The sequence below is a fragment of the Colius striatus genome, chromosome 10 (genome assembly GCF_028858725.1).
Source record: "Colius striatus isolate bColStr4 chromosome 10, bColStr4.1.hap1, whole genome shotgun sequence".
NCBI classification, from domain to species: Eukaryota; Metazoa; Chordata; class Aves; order Coliiformes; family Coliidae; genus Colius; species Colius striatus.
The window spans coordinates 22,022,593-22,037,151 of NC_084768.1; the positions used below are offsets into that span (position 1 = coordinate 22,022,593).

Consider the following 14,559-nt stretch of genomic DNA (forward strand, 5'->3'; position numbering starts at 1 on the left):
AAGATGCCATTTGAATGCTGACATTTTGTCTAATTTTATTAATAAAGACATTGAAATGTGTGCACACAACTCTAAGTATAAAATGCTGCTTTAAGCTCTGGCTTCATTACACTAAAGCAACCACAGGCAAGCTGGCACTTTTCTATACACAGCTGCAATGACTTTACAGATCATTTAACTAATATTTCCTCTGTTCAGGCCTCCTCTGCCTCCCATGGCGTGAGTTACACCTGTGTTGGGAAAGAAAACAAACACATTAATAGAAATCCTTTGCACCCTTGTAATCAGCTGTAGGTGCATGTGATACTTGATCCTTCTGTAAGGATCCTTCCGAATAAAATTCAAGTCTCCCCTCCCTCCCCTAGAGCCTGGTGATGGGGTTACATGACATTTCAAAGGGGGTTGGTGACTTGTCATGTGACCTTGGGCCCTCTGCCAAAAGTGACAGTATTGCATTCTTGCCATATCTGACATCAGTTGCTTGCTCCTTTTTGTTATTATAGAAATGGAGACAGACTAGAAAGAAAATCTGTCCTAGGTTCACCTCCTCATTTTTTATTTTAAAATACTAAATACTTGTATTTTAATGCTAGCATCAAGTCTTCTACAATGTTAAAATAATGCCAGACTGAAAACAACTCATCTGAAGATTTTTCTTAATGTAGAAGTTGCAAACAATTTTATTGTCATGGTTTAAACTTGATATTTCAGCACAAAAATCTGTCATGCTTCCATAAACTCCTTTTATTGTTTTTTTTCCCCAAAGCAGTATAAGGCTTACTACCTTAATATACCAAATGGGAAACTTGCATGTAATATTAAAAACACACATATGTTTTAACATTACTTTTTAAAATCTTCTTATAAAACTTTGTGGAGTTTAAATATCTACTGCCATTTACTTTCTCTCTGCTCCAAGAACCAAGTGCCCCAATAAGAAGAAACTGCCTATCCCCAAAATGCTGAGACTAACACACCAAACTGAAACTACCAAGCTCCCAAGGTAATACTTTGAGTGCTTTGGTTGGGACGTTCAATATCTCACAAGCAAACATGGGAGTATAAAACAGTTGTTCATATATGGTCCATGCAGGAAGAAAGTACTAAAAACCTCACTGTAGAAGCCTGAATGTGAGCAAGCACAAACACTCACCCCTCTGCCTGTTGAACTGCCGACCGCGAACACCAGTCCGTAGTGTGGGCGGCTGAAGCCTAACCCGCCGGAATGACTTGGGCTGAGTGCTGCTGGTGTCTGGGAAGGGGAAAACAAGAGACAGGTCCATGTCCAGTACAATTTGTCATTGTTCACATTTACAAAACTTGATATGCATTATGTCCTCAAACTTACTTTATGAAGGTGCATCTTTATTACATTGACATCTGCTCTGATAGAAATAAAAGCCTCAAACCAAGCAATTTTGGGACTTCTTTCATTGCCTGTGCTAGGTGGTAAATTGGGAATTTGATAGCTATTTACTTACTGCTCTTTGATGATTTAATTGAATGGAAAAAAAAAAGTTTAAATCCGACACAGAACACAGCAGTAGCTGTGTTCAATGTTCAGTCACTATCAATGACTTTTCCTCCTTGAAGCATTACTCATACTATGGCCTACTCACCGGTCAAAGTAAAAAATTGTTTGTCATTAAGATTACAGGCATCAAAATGTGACCTTGCTGTAAGAATTCTTATTTTGTGTATCTTGGCTATTAGCAGTGCATGATGGTGCTCCAAAAAGTTCCCACAGTTAATGAAATGGTATGAAACAACTGCTTCCAGCAATTAACCCGTACCTGCAGAGGAACTAGAAGGAGGGTCTTGACTAGTCGAAGGAAGATCTGACTCATCAGATGCTTGAACAGATTCTTCTTCTTGCTGGCTATCAATTTCTAGGCCTGCCTCTGAAGTAATTCTACATGAGAAAGAGGGGGAGGAAACACATGTAAGTGTATTCACGTAGTTTCAAAAAGCATCATATTGGAGCAGAAAAATTCCTATGCAAATGTCTTTCCCCAGAAATTTTCACCAGTTTTGTTCTGTTTTGGCATGTGCCCTCTGCCCCAGTCATGAGAGATTTATCTGGCTTTTAGAAAAATTAACATGGTAATTTCCTTGATATGCAACCCCACACCAGGTATATATCCAACATACCGTCTTTCAGAGACGGTCATAGAAGTTACTTAGTAACAGTGACAAAAAATCTCTAATGTGATGGTATGTTTAGACAGAGGAAGAATGAAGTAGTAGGACCACATCGATCATTTGTGCCTAAAGATCACTCATTGCTCTAATACCTAGGTTAGCTGGACTCTGTCTTCAAAAGTCAAAACCAAAACAGCATTATGGGACTGGAAAAAAAATCCCATTTGATTCAGTTTAAGTGCACATCACTTTTTGTTATATACTTTATTTACTCTGATCAGTATACAAAAATTGTTAGAAGATGATAACTAAAACTCATGAAATAGGGGAATGTCAGTTCTCTGCCAGCAACAGGTTGACTTGCTCTCCCATCAAGCTAAAAACCCTGGTCTGAACCACAGATTTTTCTGGAACTCTGTGGTTTCTCTATGGATATATTTCTCATTCAGTAAAGACTAGACTGGTTTTGTAAGAAACAAATATGAGAACTTATCACTAGAAGACCCATCCTATGCTCCATCTACTCGTAGGCAACCTATTTCAGTCCCAGTTAGGGCTCCATCATGAAAACTGTGGGGCATATTTAACATACAGCAATAATATTTCATTTTCTTATGACCAAACCTTCTACATGTCCTTCCTACTAGAAGAGGTTAAATTGAAATTGAATCACAGGCATGCTAGATGAAAACAAATCCTTAAAACTAACATGACATCAAGTCTTAGTGAATCAAACAAGCCACAGTTTTACCCTTCAGACTCAGCCTCTGCAAAGACCTCATCGCCGTCATCGCCTGCCCCAGGCTCAGCAGTGGTGGACAGGTTGCCAGTGGATGTGGTCACCATGGGAACGGACTGGGACGCGTGCTCCGAGGCATCTGCTGACGCGCTTTCAGTAAACACTGTCACTGTACAGAAAGGTACTTCATGAACATTGTGTGAGTTTCAATTTCCCATTGAACATCTATGGAAATCTTAGGCATGTTGGGGAAAATGCTGCTGAACACTCCAGACAGCAATAGGCACTGTCACAATAACAACCCAAGCCTATTCTGGGAAGCCAAGGTTTCCAACCTTTACCTCAGTCTGCAGATTTCTTCCCACTTACCTGGTGCTGCTACTTGTAACGGTGTTGTGGGAACACTACGACCACCTGACTCCTCCTCATGAGCAAGGAAGAGTGGAGTTTCATACATTCCTAAACCTGCAACACAAAGTATTAGCAACAATGAAAATAGGCAGCTAAAAATCAGATTAACAGTCTTCTCTATGTACACTTCATGAAATCCAGTCATTGGTACTAAAATACTGAGATTTCCCTTATTTTAAGTTCTGAATTACTGTCTGAGCTATTTATCATTTATTTAAAGGTAAAACCTTGATGAAAGTCATTTGTTCTATTTTCCTCCTTTTCTTATGCCATTATTTTGCAGTGGACTTTCTTCAACAAATAGCTTACCATTCCTCACTGACCAGAACACAGGGGAAAGGACTGACTGATTTGGGCCAGGAGTAAAACCAACACAAGCAAATTGCCTGGCCAGCTCTTAGCAGGTAAGGATATATCCCAAACATTACTTTGCATTTGTTGTTTTCCCCTATCATTTAGCTACAAGCAAGCAACCATAAAATTACAGTTAAAAGCCATTCTTTCAAGGTTTCGTTTCTCTTTAAGTTTCTTGTGCCCAGCAGTCAATTTGTACTACATAAAACATCAGCCTCTCTGTTTCACAAGTCTATTGTTCCTACTCACAGAACATTCTGCTTTTTAATCCATATTAGAAATAGAAGTGTAGCTTCTTGAAGGAAACATGTTTTTACTCTCTGTTAGTCTCTGCTGACAACTATTTATGAGTTCAAGTTTCCACTTCAACAAATATCTGCAGTACAATTGCATTTTATTGACTGTGTTATTTGTTTTTCACTCTAGCAACCATGGAAAAGAAAGTACAGAAATGGTTTACCTCCTTGTGATGCAAGCTGACCAAGATCAGAGTGACTTGAGCTAGTTTGTGGCATATCTTCAGGGGGTCCAAATCTGAATCTAGGAACTCCAGCTACCTGTGGAGAACTATCAAAACAAAGACTTAAGGAATTCTACAATTTTTCCAATGACTTCAGGGAGTGTGGAGGAAAAAAAAAACCAAACCACAGACAAAGATCTCCTGACAGCTTTCTGACCAAAACAATTGAACAAATTATGCACAAGACAAAATCAATACTGACCATAAAAATCACCTAAACTACTGCTAATTAAATAGCAATTAGTTTCTCACTTATTTGGACTGAATCAGAACACAGTCCTGAAGAGAATATTCTTTTTTTATTCATCCTGTGAATTCTCACCATTTTAGGTGGATTGCTGAACATGTCTAGAACAATTCTGTCTCCAAAAACGAAGATAACTTTTTCTACTTTATTGATAATACTGATGGGAGGTGTGTAGTAGAGAAGGAAATGAAATAGAAGAACTTTCCTTTTTTTTGCTTAACGTCATCTTAAGTCTGTAAGTTAAAACACCTTGGAGATGATCTGCCTTCTAATTTGCTGATAAGTTTGATAATACACAGTCCAAGTAATAAATACTTATTTGCAGTCTGTCGTAATCCTACATACTACTACTGCTACTACATACATCTATCATACTACTCAGCACATTTTAGCTCCAATCCTCCACATCAATCACTCCAATCACAAGCTCATTTTATTGAGTTTACTGTCATTCCAATGAAAAAACGGGAAGAAATAGATGCTTTGATTTGCTTTCCAATCCCACCATCTACTTACTGAATAGCTTCTGCAAACCCATCCGTGCGATGTGGAACCACAAGAGTTGGTGTGCTTGGAACTGTTCTGTCCTCATCATCAAAGAAGTGTTGCTGCTGGAAAAAAAGAGACTGATATGAGAGCCTACAATGTATTTCCAGTTTCTAGCAAGCCAAGTTGAAGGTTGATTTGCTTTTCCATATTGTCCAGCAAAACACAAACAGATTTAGCCCTAACAACATTCTTCTCCAATTTCAGACATCTAAATCTGAGTTAGTTGTATCAGATCACCCTTACAGGTGATAAAAAAAGACAAACCAAACCAAACTAAAACCCATACACCTACCACATGGGATTTTTCACAGATTGAATCATCTGTTCCCTACAGACTTGTGTCTTTTGTTCCTGCAACATCTACAAAGCCAGAAACCTCAGCTCGCTCCTCCCTCATTCTTCAAAAGGCATTCAATTCATCTCCCTGTCTTCCAACCGTAGCTTTCAAACTTTTCTCTCCATAACACTCCTAAGCTCCCTTCCATGTGCTCAGTTACTGTTCAGGTCAGCAGCAGTAGCTACTGAGGCCAGTTCCAAGCAGAAATTGAATGACAGATCTATGGAAGTTGAGCAGAATCAAAACTTGAGCTGATGCCTTCCATCTCAGAAAAGATACCTTCTCCCCATTCTCACTGAACCTGCACTCATTCTGTCAAATACATTTGAAGTTGGATAAAGGGTTCAAAATTAGCTGAAGGAAACAGAAAGTATAAATGAATTAGCCTTCTTCCCTTAAGATGACACTGAAAATAGCCTACTCCTCACTAATATATCTACTTAAAAGACAGATTCTAAAAACAAGTAATTAAAACTACCTTGGACAAAACCAATTCAATCTCTTTTGAAGACCTTTAGCTTCCTAGGACAAGCATTTGCCATCCATTAATATAGAAATGAACATAACTAAAATGTTATCTGCAAAGCTACGGAAATCATTCAATGTCTGAAATCAGTAGCTAGACTTCTTTAAAACACGAAGTAAATCCCAAGAGTTATGAAAGTTCTCTCAATGTAGGTTTTTAGTAGTAGACTTTTGTATACTTACCATCCCCCCTATACCAGGAGTGAGCTGCAGTCCACGTCCCACTGACTGTCTTCGAGTCATCTGGATTCTCTTTAAAGAAAAAATAAAGTAGTGTGAATGCTTTCCTGGAATTCTAACAACAGGTGTTCAATCAGAGCCAAGGATCATGGCTAAATGGATATGTGCAACAAGTACACGTCGGTGTGCAACAAGTACACGTCGGTGTACAACACTGCTCAGTACAGTCATCATACCTTCTTAAAGAATAGACCATGGCAGTGGTTACTTGGGATCTCTTATCTGCTGCCTGGTCTAACCATGAAAATGAGTTATGGAGATTGAAATTCCAGGTAAATGACACTACTATTTTACTCAACTTCCTACTTCAGACAGAAAACTTGAACACAGAAATATTGTGGCCCCAAGCCTCAGAGCAAGTTAATGGTAAAGGGTCATTTCAGTCAAGACACTTTTGCAAAATTCAGGTTGTAATGTTTTCCTTTACAAAATCTATAGATCTACATGAAAGCATAATCACAGTTCAGGCACTGACTATGAATGGTTTAACTTGGAAAATGAATGGCAACATTCCTTTGCCTAATCTGCACTGTGGTAGAGACTAATAAAAACCCCTGCCAATTTGAGTTGCAACCTGTTCAAGACAGCTTTTTAACTGAAACACAACACTGGTCAAGACAGAAATCTATCATGAGTGCCCTACTGCAGCATGAGACATATACAGTCAGTTTGGTCAGCTACTTTTTTTAGGATGCTAAATAGATGCCAGCCATTGTTCACAATAGGCAGAGTACATAGGTTTTATTTAGAAGAAATCATACAGTAATTTAAAAAAAAAAAAATGAACTGCCAGAGATTGTTTGTACCTGTACTGGGGGACCCAGTTCTTGTGGAGGAGCATGAATAGTCAGTCTTGGGGGTAGTGGATGTGGTGGTCTGCGTGGTGACTGTGGGGGCCGAGGGGCCTGTCTCTCTGAGGCAGACGATGGCTGCTGTTCTCTGGAACTCTCATGAGAAAAAGTGGACTCTGCAGCACTTGTGCTCCCTTCTCCTAAGAGACACAGACGTATAGCAGAATGAGCCCATGCTCTCCAAACTGAATTGAAAATGTGAAGGCACATCTTCAAATTATGCTACCAGATTAACACATTTTTACCCTTGTGAGAGTGGGGACAGTTCGGTTTGGTTACATAAAAATCACTTAAGGTGACTTGTGCCAGGTCTATCAACACCAGCACTCAAACTATTGATTATTGTGCTGATTTAGACAGAGATTAATCTACTGAGCCATCAGTAGCAGTTTCCATGGCAACCAAAGCTTGTAGGGTTTTCAGAGGAATGTAGAATATATCCAGAAAAGAACATGTCAAAAGAATTTACATGTTGGATTAAAAGGGTCTTTAGCATTTCACCATATATTCTTACTTTTAAGTGCATATTTTAACACATGTAAAACAGCTTCTAGACCTCTCCCTCCACCTACAGACAGACTTTGAAGAAACACAGAATAATCATACCACTGTTTTGAGAATCTGCTGCCCTCTGGTTGCTTTCACCTCCTCCCATGCTTTCCTCAGTTTCTGTTCCAGGATCTGTACCATCAGCACCCTAAAAAAACCCCACACAGTCTGATTTAGCACTAAACAAATTGTAGGCTGTAAAGAGACTACAAAAGCAGCAAAATAAGTACTGAGAAAGTAAAGAAAGTAAAATATATGGAAAGTTTCAAATATTTCTGTATCTTCAAAATCACCTACATGTATGTAACTATAGGTAGTTTCAGAAGCTTTGCGTATCTATACATACACAAACAATGTAGTCATCATCACTTAAGAACAGATGATGAGATATCTAGTTTTTGAAGAAATTGTCTTACTAGCTTTGCAACTACAGTATTTGTTGCTGGCTCCTGTACTTTTCGTTCAGCCCTCTTAAACGTTCCAAGTTTATTTTTGTTGTGAAAAGAGAAACTACTATTGCCTACTAGCCTCAGATTTCTGGGATGAATTAATACTAAGATTTCTTCTCTAAGGTACTCAAATCTGTGCAGATGTATGACACCACCAATTTATTCCAATAAATTGAACAGGCTATAAAAGAAGGTACAAATCTCACCTCAGCATCATCTGCTTCATATCCATCATTGCCATCAGCACTACCAGTTCCCTCATTACTGTCATCACCTTCATCTCCCATCCCTGTATCTTCATCATCATCCTCATCTTCCTCTTCTTCATCCTCATAATCCTATAATAAGATCATAAAAAAAACCCCTTTAAGGAAGTATGGAAAGGGTAGTGGAACAATTTCGTGTGTTGGAGTGGTAACACTTCACGTTGGTACCACTGTTCCAGCTGAATCAGGTTGTGTCAAGCACAGGGCAACCCTCAGCCTCACAGATACCACCCTCGTATGTTGAAAAACGTATGTTCAGTAGTCAGAGACAGTCTAAAGGCACTGTGGAATCTTATGACTTAAAAAAAAAAACAACAAAAAAAATCAAAGCTGAATTGGTATGTATTTTAAAACACTGGAAGTCCAGACTGCAAAAACACAGACTATTAATACAGTTAAAGAAACAATCATTAGTCCTGCACAATGAGCTTTAAATCTCATCAAAGATAAAACCATCAATGAAGTAGTTAATAAATAAATTCCATTATATACATACCTCCTGTTCACCTTCATTTTCTTCATCATCTTCATCTTCATCATCACTATCAATTACAATGACATCATCTCTCTTGGACTGACCATCTTGAGATGAAGAAGTATTTTGTTGATCTGATTGAAGAGGTCCAAGATCTATTGGGATAGACTGAGATGTTTCTTCGCTGTCCTCCATGGGAGTGTACTCTCCCTGGGTAACTCCCTGTAAAAGGTAATGAAGGTAAATTACCAGAGGAAACAATCCAAAATGTGGCATATACAAACTTTAAATGTTCATTGGGAAATCTTTCCATTGTATTTCTAAGAGCTCCTAGTTCTCAGTCTCAATCAAATGGAAGCCTGCTCTACAACACAAGTATTTTATCCTTGACTATCAAATCTCATTTGGGATAGGCTCTCTTGCTAGGGATACTGTATTCATATATGAAGTATGTGAATGCACATATATGAAAATCTGCTGAGTGTTTATCCATTTACTTTGGATAACCAAGGAGCTTTCACCCACACTTAAGAAAATAAGAAAATGCAATAAGAAAATACAGATACAAATAGAGATGGAGCACTGTTGACACCTGAGACAGTACTCCAGCCAGAAAAGAGCCTAGGTAATTAAAGGGGCACTCTGAGCATTCCAACACTGCAGCTACTGTCATTGCATGAGGCTGGTGATGGGACAGTGAGAAAAAAAACCCAACTCTGATGCTTACAGAATGATCACTGGTTACCACTGGTTTATAACTACAGACAACTAAAAGTCTCCCCAGGATCAGGGAACAACCAGCTCTTCTAAGTCTGAACTCTGAGATGCTGTTTTATACTTCTTTTGGTCTGAAGGAACAGTAATGCAATTCACATGATAGCCAGAGACAGCAGAAAGTTGTCTTTCTGTTCAGCACGTATATATATGCCAAACATTTGAACCGAATCTGACAACTATGACTAGAAGTATTCAGAAAAGAGTGTCCCCCACAACCTCTCTAAAAAACACCCCAATCTGGGACTTTGCCACATGTATTGCAGCGTTCAAGACTTTTGATTTAGGTAAGATAACCAGGTTCTGGTATTTAATAAACAAATGTCACTAAGGTTGCTATTCGTTGTCTAGTAGGAGAATTCAAATAATCACATTGCATACTAGAACTGTTAATTAAAGAAGGGTTAAAGATACTTGTGGACTGGAAAGCACACAGATGGGATTTAACAGGGAGATAAATGTTTGTCCTAGCTTTTAAACGTGTGAAGGATACGATGGGAAAAATGATTGACTAAAGATTTAAGTACCCACCACTGCTTAAACAAAATGGATTCTACACCTAAATATGAGGTTTTGCCAAGTGAGGAAATTACTACATCAATTTTGCTCTTTTCTGAGGTGAAATGAAATAGAGAGTTTTCACTTATATCTGGCTTTCCTAACAGAGCTACAATGGGATTTTACCCTTGAAGAAAACCAACTTTGTTTTTATTTTCTTTTGCTAACCACATCATGACCCATCTAACACTAAGCTCGCTCAAGGATTTGTCAAATCTTTCTGTAAAAGAAAAGCCTGAAACAAAACAGAAATACCCAAAGGAAGAACTGAAAACTCCAATTCCATTTTAACACTGTGACTCATTTAACCTGTACATCTCAGTTTCACTATATAGAACTAGGACACTAGGATTTCTCAACACAAAAAATTCAAAAGCTTCATTAACATTCTTAATTTTACTTCTACAGGTATATGTAGAGTACAATAAAAATTTAGTATCCTTAAACATAGCAAGTCTAAACTTTAAATGGCTATAAGTGGTTTCCACTGGAAGATCTGATTTAAGATTTAATTAAAAAAAAAATGAGGGTTTGAAATAAAAAGTTAGTTTTATCTGCTAAAATGTTTTATTTTTCTTTTCAAATATGCTTACTTCTCCAATTGAGTCTTGTGAGTCTTGATTGTATGTTTGAGCTTCTACCTCACCATCAGTGCTCTCTTCTGCTGTCACTTCCTCCTGAAAAAACATGTGATTCTTGTTTAAAACATATAATTAGTCCTAAAGTTTGGTTCTTTAAAATGTTTAGTGATTTATTTATTTAACTGAAAAAATAAAAGAAAATCTTTTCCCACAAAGATCATGGGCAACATTTTGTTCCCCTTTAATATTAATCTTTAGCTCTGCTTTTATCCAGCATCCCAGATTTCTCTGCCCCAGAGAAACAAAACTTCCCCATTCCAGTCCACTGGACCTCAGTGTATTTAAAATAATTTCAGGATCAGAAAAGAACCCTCAAGGTTTTCCACTCCATCACCATCTGCTCAGCTAATTGATAACGTCCTTCTGCAATCTTGCCCTTTTCTGTTACGCAACATTCCTGTTGTATAATGTCAATACAACATCTTTGACAACTTTAACATTTTCCTGAGTTGCCCGCTGGTAGATTCCATCTCAAGTTCGTTCCTTTTTTTGCAAGGCATCCCAGTTCCCTCATATCAATCTTTTACAGGTATCTCCTGTACGTTTTTCAAAGGAACTCATCTTTCCTTCCTTGGCATCTCAAGTACACCGTATTTTATTCCAGAATAACTGTAGATAACGACCTTCCAGACCACACTGAAGAATGTTTTAACTTCTTCCTCCTCAACGCTAGACTATGGCTCTCTCTCTTCCATCCTATGTTCATTGTAACTGGTGTAACCTCTACCTTTTCTGATACCCTAACATTAACTGCTTCCTCCCTGACAGAATAAAAAGTCATGTTAACAATTAACTGACTTGCTCTGAAGAAACAGACTCTCTCTTCCCATTAAAATCTTCCAAAGGGACAGACTGAGTAGCAGCATTTGATGTTCTTACAAACCTCAGGTCCAACTCTCTGTACGCTTCTCAGTTTCTTTGGAAGAGGTACATCCACCGTTTCCTCTGAAATCTGGTCTGAGTTTTCCACAGGGTTATCCTCTTCTTCCTCTCGCGGACGTTTAGACAGCGAAGAACTTGGAGTAGCTGAAACTTAAAAGAGTCTCTCCATTATTTTCAAATCAACAAATGTACAAAACAGAAAAATGAAAAGGTTTGGTATTTTACTCTGGAAGACCACTTCTTTCTACATTGACTAACAAGTGGAATCAGACAGAATCACTCTGTGGGGTTTCCAAGGACACGAAAACATTGCCCCTCTTGGTTACAAGTCTTATCCTCTTGGACTAATATTCCCGATCTGATTGAACCCAAATGCAAGCTTCAGGATACAATTAAAATATTTTTTTCCAACATCTTTGCTTCTGACAAGTTCACCTACAAGTTTAAGTGTCAGCTAGGAAAAAAACCCAGCAATTATGGGGAATACACCATCTCCGCCAAAATCTCTACTACATACTGCAAACCAATATGCAACAGTGTATCACAATGAGTAGCTTTAGCGTTCATCTCCGTATTTTATATTCCAGCTTAAATAGCTCACTTATGACTCCCCAAATTAACCTTGCTCCAACAGTATCAAGAAAACAGAGGCAGCAAGGTCAATACATTAAAACCCCAACATTGCTCTGAAGAAATAAGACAAGTTTTTATATTCTACTTTAAGAAATGCAGTGACAAAAGCATTTCAGAGGTACTATTTCTGAAGGCTGAAGAAAGATGCTTAATCTCAAGAGTCTGTAAAATGTGCAATAAACACATCAAATGTGCTTATTTGATGGATGGGGAGTGGAAAGTGCAAATTCTTTTGCTGAAATTAGGTCTGATTCGACAAAGTTTCAAATGGAGCTACTTAAAAAGAACTATTCAAAAAGGTAGGCCTATAAAATAAAACCAACCTGTGCCAAACACTGCCGAGGAAGTGGAGGGCCTCTCTATTTGAGAGCTCTGTACAACTTCTACGATGGTAGGAGATGGCTCCTGATTAGCAGGCTCAATCTGAGGATGACTCTGCTGAGTGGGCTGCACAAAAGCAGTCGCTTGAGTCTGCTGCTGAACAGTCAAGATGGGCTGAGAGAGAGAGGTCTGAACATTCGGGCTGGTGGAACGCACAGACCCACTAGTGCTTCCAAAGACTGGAACATGTTCCACAGGTCCTTCAGACTGCATAGCTGAAAGGCAAACAAAAGCACATTCAACTGTCTTCATTTTAGCAGGTAGTTCTTGATTTCTCCATGACAGATCTCCATTTCAGAATGCCCTACTTAAGCAGAGTCAATGTTTTGCACACTGAGTTAACATTGTTTCTACCTGTCTTCCCTTGAGGAATCAAGAACTTTGTTGCAACAAAAGTGGTCACAAAAGTGGGATGTTGAAAGAGATGCAAGGGTAATAAAACTGAGGTATCTTCAAACTAATAGTTACCCAGATTTCAAGGCAAAAGTAGTATTTAAGATTATTGTAGCTCCTTATACCATATTAAAGTGCTCACCTTCCTGAGTTTCCACCTGTGTTGTAGGCATAACTGTGGCTGTTGGAGTAGTGGTAGGATTAGTGACTGTAGCAGGAGTAACCATTGGACGGATACTGGCTCTTGGAGTAGACTTGTTCCCAGCTATTGCAGCAGCAGTCACTTTACTTGGAGTTGACACAACAGGAGTTGGTTTAATATTTGCTGTTGGTGGATCTGAAGTGCTAGCACTGAAAAACAGGATATTAGTTTCATCATGGAAATACAGAAAGCAGAACTTAAAAACATCAAATGTAAATACATTATTATAGCCAGAAAGACTAAACAGTAAAGGTTTAAAATGTAAGAGCCTTAGAGGCATAAGGAACTGCACTCAGAAATTTGTTCAAAATTAAAAAAAAGAAAAAAGACAGATGCACTATGCCATCAGTAGTATTTTGTCCAGTTCAGAGGTTTGACAGGTTTCTTCAAAGGTAATCAACTAGAAATCTGTAAGCAAATCAGAAGGAGCACTGGATACCTCAAACTATTAGCTGTGCTGGGTCTTTATTACAGCAAGTTAACGTATCTTACATTAAAATTGTTTAGGTCAATACAGAGCAACATCATCTCTGGGTTGAGAGAATGACTAGCAAATTTTGAGAGGTATTTTTGAAAGCCTTGCTTTCAAAAGATTACTGTCATAAAGACTGAAAGGGACTTTGTCATGTAAACTTGGTAACACTAATACTTCCCATTTCAGAGTTCAATCACTTGACTATTTTTAATGTTGTTAGAGTTATCATCTGTTTCATATGTTTCAGATTCTTGCACAAGAAGCTTCCACCCAAAACCAAAAAGGTTAAATGAAAAAAAGCAAAATGTACAACTTTGAGTATCCTGAAGTCTGAAAATGTTACTAAAATCTTTTATGTTTCCCAGACACTATGTTCCTGGTGGTGAACATGATATTTTAACAGTTCAAAAGCTGTTGATTAAATGTAGCTGAGAAAAGGAATATATTTTGTCACTCTTCAAAGCTGCTCAGGAAAAATTGTGAAAAGTCATTGGTTATAAAAAAGAAGTTGCTAGATAGACAAAAACAAATAACATCAACCACAGAAACTCTGAAAAATGCCCAAACCCTTCAACTCACATTCCTCTTTCACCTGAAGCAGGAGCAGACTTGAGTGAGATTTGCCTCTGCTGTTCTGGGACCTATTAAGTAAACAGAAGTCATATAAATACAAAACAGACTAAGTAGAATCACGGAACCATCCTGGTTGGAGAAGACCTTTAAGATCACTTTGTCCAACCACTCACCTCACACTGCCAAGCCCATCGCTAAACCATGTCCCTCAGCACCTCAGCTGCATGGCTTTCAAATATCTCCAGGGATAAGACTCCATCATGTCCCTGGGCAGCCTGTGCCAGTGTCTAACATCCCTCTCGGGGAAAAAGTTCTTCCTAGTCTCCAATCTAAACCTCCTCTGGTACAACTTGAGGTCCTTTCCTCTTGTCCTATCATTCACTACATGGAAGA

The 14,559-nt window shown here is 38.4% G+C and overlaps 1 protein-coding gene across 4 annotated transcripts in view; it reads right to left on the reverse strand.

Annotated features, from left to right (window-relative positions):
* Nucleotides 1-18: 18 nt before the first annotated feature.
* Nucleotides 19-14,559, reverse strand: part of TPR (translocated promoter region, nuclear basket protein) — a 40,814-nt gene continuing 26,273 nt past the window's right edge. For 2 of the 4 annotated variants that reach the window (XM_062003192.1, XM_062003191.1), the window contains exons 35-51: nt 14,173-14,234; nt 13,059-13,267; nt 12,466-12,738; nt 11,511-11,659; nt 10,580-10,663; nt 8,676-8,876; nt 8,120-8,251; nt 7,522-7,612; nt 6,871-7,055; nt 6,008-6,076; nt 4,930-5,039; nt 4,107-4,213; nt 3,251-3,346; nt 2,894-3,050; nt 1,794-1,912; nt 1,154-1,252; nt 19-230 (exon numbers count right to left, since the gene is read on the reverse strand). In XM_062003192.1, coding sequence (XP_061859176.1) covers nt 175-230; nt 1,154-1,252; nt 1,794-1,912; nt 2,894-3,050; nt 3,251-3,346; nt 4,107-4,213; nt 4,930-5,039; nt 6,008-6,076; nt 6,871-7,055; nt 7,522-7,612; nt 8,120-8,251; nt 8,676-8,876; nt 10,580-10,663; nt 11,511-11,659; nt 12,466-12,738; nt 13,059-13,267; nt 14,173-14,234 — 2,199 coding nt within the window. In that variant the 3' untranslated portion in view covers nt 19-174. The remainder of the gene's footprint in view (nt 231-1,153; nt 1,253-1,793; nt 1,913-2,893; nt 3,051-3,250; nt 3,347-4,106; nt 4,214-4,929; nt 5,040-6,007; nt 6,077-6,870; nt 7,056-7,521; nt 7,613-8,119; nt 8,252-8,675; nt 8,877-10,579; nt 10,664-11,510; nt 11,660-12,465; nt 12,739-13,058; nt 13,268-14,172; nt 14,235-14,559) is intronic. The other 2 variants (XM_062003194.1, XM_062003193.1) reach the window with 2 other exon arrangements.